At 44.1% G+C, this 6557-nt stretch overlaps 1 protein-coding gene across 1 annotated transcript; it reads left to right on the top strand.

Annotated features, from left to right (window-relative positions):
- The first annotated feature begins 1742 nt into the window (after positions 1-1742).
- Positions 1743-2225, top strand: LOC129144506 (adenosine 5'-monophosphoramidase HINT1-like). Its single transcript, XM_054687285.1, has one exon. The coding sequence runs from the start codon at positions 1743-1745 to the stop codon at positions 2223-2225; it is 483 nt and encodes a 160-aa protein (XP_054543260.1).
- The last annotated feature ends 4332 nt before the right edge of the window (positions 2226-6557 follow it).

Below are 6557 nucleotides of genomic sequence, written 5' to 3'. Positions count from 1 at the left end.
ATTAAAAGTACTTTTTCTAGGGCCTCAACATCATTAATCATCAGGAAACCAAAATCATAATGCAATATCGCCTCATACCTGTTAGGATGGCTATTATCAAAAAAGCAAGAGATAGCCATTATTATGGCTATGGATATTACGGTTCATGCTTATAATCCCAGCAATGTGGGTGACCAAGGCGGGTGGAATGCTTAAGCCCAGCAGTTCGAGACCAGCCTGGCAACATGGGGAGACCCCGTCTCTATAAAAAATATAAAAATCAGCCATGCGTGGTGGTGCACGCCTGTAGTCCCAGCTACTTGGGAGGCTGAGACAGGAGGATCACTGAAGCCCGGGAGGTGGAGGCTGCAGTGAGCTGGGAAGGCACCACTGCAATCCATCCTGGTCTACAGAGTGAGATTATGTCTCAAAAAAAAATTAAATAAAAAGATGAGATAAATGTTAGTGAGAATGCAGAGAAAAGGGAACCCTTGTGCACCGTTGGTGGGAATGTAAACTGGTATAGTCATTATGAAAAACAGTATAAAAGTTCCTCAAAAGGTAAAAACAGAACTGCCATATGACTCAGCAACTCCCATACATCCAAGGGAAAGGAAATCAGTATCTCAAAGAGGTATCTGCACTCCCATGTTCATTACAGCATTATTCACAATAGCCTAGAAATGGAAACAACCTAAGTGTCCACTAACAGATGAATAAAGAAAATGTCATGTGTATATAAATATATATAATGGAATACTATTCAGCCCTGACAAAGAAGAAAATCCTGCCACTTGTGACAACATGGATGAACTTGGAGGACATTACGCTAAGTCAAACATTGCAGACACAGAAAGAAAAATACTGCATGATTGCACTTGTATGTGGAATCTAAAATAGTCAAACTCATAGAAGCAGAAAGTAGAGGGTAGTTGCCAGGGTCTGGGCTGGAGTAGGGGGTGGGAGAATGGGGAAATTTGGTCAAAGGATACAAGGTTCACTTATACAAGATGAGAAAGTACTGGAGATCTAATGTGCATGGTAACTATAGGTAGTAATACCACATACTTGAAATTTGCTAAGAGGGTAGATCTTGAATGTTCTCACCTCCCTGCACTCCCAAAGCAACTATGTGAGGTGATGGATATGTTAACTGGCTTGATTGTGATGATCATTTCACAATGTACACATATATCAACACATCAAGTTGTACATTGTTGGAGGCCGCACAAATGTTTCTTATGATTAGGTACAATTGAAGCCTGTCAGTAACAATATGAACCTGTGATCAATTCAGCAGCTGACCAATCATTACCTCCTTCTTGTTCTTGTTACCCAGTAAATATGAAGGGCTGAGAAGCTCGGCAGGGGAGCTGCCTTTGCTCACTAGAAGCAGGGAGCTCTCTTCTTCTTCATGTTGCCTTTCCTTAAAACAGTTTCTTTTCTCTTAAGTTTTCATGTCTACATTCGTCCCTTTGTTCGGTCATAATGATGGTTTCAAGTGGTAACAGTAGTAACTGCTGTAATGACGGTCTCAAGTAGTAGTGTAATTAAATATGTATAATTTCTATTTGTCAATTATACACCAATGTAGCTAAAAAAAAACAAAAAACACCTGCTGTAACAACAATCCTACAAACCTCAAGGCCTATAATCTCTCCAAAAAATTACAAATGTGTGATGAATTGAGAGACTAAACATTCTGTGATGATACCCACCTTTTCTGCAGGCAGAAAATAAGGATAGACATCTATGGGATTGGTATGAGCAGAAAGGATTACTTTCTTAACAAAGAAAATAGAATCTGTGGGTTCCTCCCTCCTTCTGAGCCTCTATCCTGGCTGCTGCGTGGGAGACAGGCAGAGATAGCAGGTGAGATCGCCAAGGCTCAGGTCGCTCGGCCTGGTGGCAACACTGTCTTCGGGAAGATCATCTGCAAGGAAATCCCAGCCAAAATCATTTTTGAGGATGACCAGTGCCTTGCTTTCCATGACACTTCCCCTCAAGCACCAACACATTTTCTGTTGATATCGAAAAAACATATATCCCAGATTTCTGCAGCAGAAGATGATGACGAAAGTCTTCTTGGACACTTAATGATTGTTGGCAAGAAATGTGCTGCTGATTTGGGCCTGAATAAGGGTTATCAAATGTTGGTGAATAAAGGTTCAGATGGTGGACAGCCTGTCTATCAAGTTCATCTCCATGTTCTTGGAGGTTGGCAGATGCACTGGCCTCCTGGTTAAGCACATTTTGGTGATAATTTTCCCTTCTCTGGGCAATAATTAAGTTAGGCAAGTTCCAGTATGTTAAGTAGCACACTTATTTTTGCCTGTGTATGGAGAGATTCAAGAAATAATTTTAAAACCGCATACATAATAAAAGACATTGTTGCATGAAAAAAAAAATAGAGTGCCAAGGTAACACTGCATTCCTTGGAGGGCTTCAGAAACAAGATTCTCCCGTTTGAGGAGTATAGCTTTCCTGAAAGTGATCAGTTGCTGTAGGAACTTGATAAATATAAGCAACAAATATGAGATGCAATTATGACTTTCTTACTATTTCTGAGAAAGACAGGTCCCTAAAACAGAGCAGCCTAGTCATGGACTCTGAGATTTGAAGGCAGAGACCAGTGCAGTGAGGGAAGTGCTCACATCCAGCCAAGCTGAGTGGAAGCGTGTGGTCTAGAAGGAAAGCACCAACTGCGATGCTTAAAACCAGATTCTGAAATTAGGAGGGTCAAAGACATGTACAGACTGCCAGTGCTGGTGGGCAAGGGTTTGAGAGTAAATATCCTGTGTTTGAAATTAGGAATAGTTTAAATCCCATGGGTTTAAATCCCTGCAAGAGAACAAGAAAAGAAAATGTAAACCATGCCCACTCCTCACTCCATCATCCCGCTGGGCTTAGTAGCTTAGGTTCTTATTTGGAGGCACAAAGATGGGCTTCTGGGGATTCCTGTGAAGCTCCTGAATGTGGAAGCAAATTCATAAGCATGCATAAATGATATATATTCTTTTGGGTTTTATTTATTTTATTTATTTATTTTTTGAGATGGTTTCTCACTGTCACCCAGGCTGGAGTGCAATGGCGCGATCTCTGCTCACTGCAACCTCCGTCTCCCGGGTTTGAGCGATTCTGTCACCTCAGCCTCCCGAGTAGCTGGGATTACAGGCACTTACAGTCATGCCCGGCTAATTTTTGTATTTTTGTAGAGACGGGTTTCTCACCATGTTGGCCAGGCTGGTCTTGAACTCCTGACCTCAGGTAATCTGCCCGCTTTGGCCTCCCAAAGTGTTGGGATTACAGGCGTGAGCCACTGCACCCGGCCTCTTTTGGGGTTTAAATAGATCATCCTAGGGTCCATTATACAAAAAGTTTAAAAGCCCATAGGCTTATAGAATTGCTATTTGAAGGAAAATCGTAAAAAGTTGCCACGCAAGATACATGGAGGAGAAGTTTTGTGTTGGGTATAGGTGAAAGAATTTTCTTTCTGGGTTACACCCTTGTTTTCAGACTCTCACGTCTTCCAGTCTGGCCTCCCCAACATAGTGGGCAGTGAAACCCTTATGTTCTTTAAAGGTGTTTTCAGTCATCACTTTCCCTCTGCATATCCAGGCAGCCATGGAACCCGTGGCCACCTACTTTCTGAAATTTCAGCTAAGCTATAACTTCCTCTGAAGACACTTTGTAGTGTATGCCACTGGCGGTCATGTCTCCTCTCCTCTTTATTGTGGCTTGCCTCCTTATTCTTTTTTATTTTTTTTTTGAGACGGAGTCTCGCTCTGTCGCCCAGGCTGGAGTGCAGTGGCGCGATCTCGGCTCACTGCAAGCTCCGCCTCCCGGGTTCACGCCATTCTCCTGCCTCAGCCTCCGGAGTAGCTGGGACTACAGGCGCCCGCCACCACGCCCAGCTGATTTTTTGTATGTTTTAGTAGAGACGGGGTTTCACCGTGTTAGTCAGGATGGTCTAGATCTCCTGACCTCATGATCCGCCCGCCTCGGACTCCCAAAGTGCTGGGATTACAGGCGTGAGCCACCACGCCCAGCCAGCCTCCTTATACTTTAAGCATCCTTAGTCCTTTCCCATCCCCTGCACGTCAGGCTTTCCCTGTAGTATTCGACAGGTCTCTTTCTCCCCCTTCTGGCTTTTCAAACATGATACATTTTTTCCCCAAACTCCTACCTAATTAGGACTTAAGATGGAATAAGGTTTGGGTCTCAGTTTCATTCCCACAGCCCAAAAAAAGGAGGAAAAAAATCCTTCATGCCAGAATAAGTCACAGAAGCAAGGCTGTTAGCATACGCTCAAACTGACAGCTTTGGTTTCACATCCTGACCTCAGTTTCCTCAGAAAGGCAGTAACTAGAGGGTTAAGAAGATAAAATAACACATGCAAAAAAAAAAAACATGCTATAGGCTGGGCGCGGTGGCTCACACCTGTAATCTCAGCACTTTGGGAGGCCGAGGTGGGTGGATAACGAGGTCAAGAGATTGAGACCGTCCTGGCCAACATGGTGAAACCCCGTCTCTGCTTAAAATACAAAAATTAGCTGGGCGTGGTGGCGTGCGCCTGTAATCCCAGCTACTCGGGAGGCTGAGGTAGGAGAATCACTTGAACCCGGGAGACGGAGATTGCAGTGAGCCGAGATCACACCACTGCACTCCAGCCTCACGACAGAGTGAGACTCCATCTCAAAACAAAACAAAAATGTGCTATAGTGTTTGATTCATAGTAAGAACTGTTCACTCATATTAAACTGAAGCTCATTCTGTGAGTTAACATTTATCAAGCATTTTTTATGCATTAACACCATGTGATTTACATGCATCATCACATTTAATCCTCATAGGGACATTGGAAGGTAGACACAATTTTCCTCATTTTTAAATAAGGGAAATTGGGGCTGTGTTAGCTACCTTGATCAAGGTCTCCAATATCTTCAAAGGCAGAGCCAGCATTCAAAATCAGATCTACTGAATTCTAGAGTCCATATCGTTAAAGCTACATTTGTGGCCAGGCGCGGTGGCTCACTCACGCCTATAATCCCAGCACTTTGGGAGGCTGAGGTGGGTGAATCACCTGAGCTCAGGAGTTCAAGACCAGCCTGGGCAACATGGTGAAACCCCATCTCTACTAAAAATACAAAAATTAGCTGGGTGTGGTGGCATGTGCCTGTAATCACAGCTACTCGGGAGGCTGAGACAGGAGAATCGCTTGAACCTGGGAGGCAGAGATTGCAGTGAGCTGAGATCACGCCATTGTACTCCAGCCTGGGCAACAACAGCAAAATTGTTTCAAAAACAAAAGGGAAAATGACTCCTTCACAGAAGCATGGGGAAGATGAAATGGAAAGCTCCTCTCAATGCCTACAACATACCAAGGACTCAAACAGTTGTAGCTATTATTAATGTCTTCCTCCTTCTCAGATTAGACGTCTTTCCTCCTTTCTTTTTTTTTTTTTTTTTTTTAAAGATGGGGGTCTCACTATGTTGCCTAGGCTGGTTTTCAACTCCTGGGCTCAAGCAATCCTCTCTCCTTAGCCTCTTGAGTAGCTGGGACTATAGGTATGTGTTACTGTGCCTGGCCCCATTCTTTATTTTTTAGAGACGGGGTTTTGCCATGTTGCCCAGGCTGGTCCCAAACTCTTGAGCCCAGGTGATCCACCTGCCTCAGCTTCCCAAAGTGCTGGGATTACAGGCATGAGCCACTGCGCCCGGCCAGTCTGGCACCATTCTTAATATCACAGCTTTGGTTGGGTGTGGTGGCTCATGTCTGTGATCCCAGTACTCTGGGAGGCCGAGGTAGGAGGATCACTTGAACCCAGATGTTTGAGACCAGTGTGAACAACATAGTGAGACCTCATCTCTATTTTATAGAATAAAATTTTAAAAATTAAAAAAAAATCAGCTTTGGTCTGATATTACAGTTTTTCCTTCTTCCTGTTTTCCTTTTCCCCATTAGAGGAAACAGGATGGAGGAGGGCAGCAGAGGGCAGCCCCCAGCTCTGGGAGGGGGATAATTTTAGAAGAGAATCCTCTGGCAGAGGTAAGCAGAAGAGAGCAGAGCTGTGAAATTCAACCTCATACCCTTATTCAAGGGCAAGGGGGTTGGGGGGCGGGGAGGACATGGAATCCAGTTCAGAGATACTGCTCTGTAATTCTCAAACATATCACACCACTGAAAATGCGTCCTATCCTGAAAATGGGTATTTATCTTACTTCCACTATTTCCATAATTTCTTCGCCTGTCCTAGATTTTGTATCCTTCCCTTGAGGCTATCCCATGGTTGTTTTTCTTGCAGTACAACCAACCAGTTTCAGTCCATTTTTCATGCCCTTTTGTCTCCAGTGTTCTGTACCAAATTCTGCTCTATCTGCCGAGGTGCTTCAGCTCACCTCAATCCCCTTCTGCTCTTCCTAGACTGCCATCCCCTTCTCTGTATGGCTCAACAATATTTCCAGCTCCCACAGCTGTTTCCTACCAAACAAAAAAGTTTTGTTTCTGGTTTGTTATAGGTGGCTCATACCTATAATCCTAGCACTTTGGGAGGCCGAAGCGGGCTGATCACTTGAGG

This window comes from Pan troglodytes, chromosome 6 (assembly GCF_028858775.2).
Source record: "Pan troglodytes isolate AG18354 chromosome 6, NHGRI_mPanTro3-v2.0_pri, whole genome shotgun sequence".
Taxonomy (NCBI): domain Eukaryota; kingdom Metazoa; phylum Chordata; class Mammalia; order Primates; family Hominidae; genus Pan; species Pan troglodytes.
This window is presented reverse-complemented; position numbering and strand designations above follow the sequence as displayed.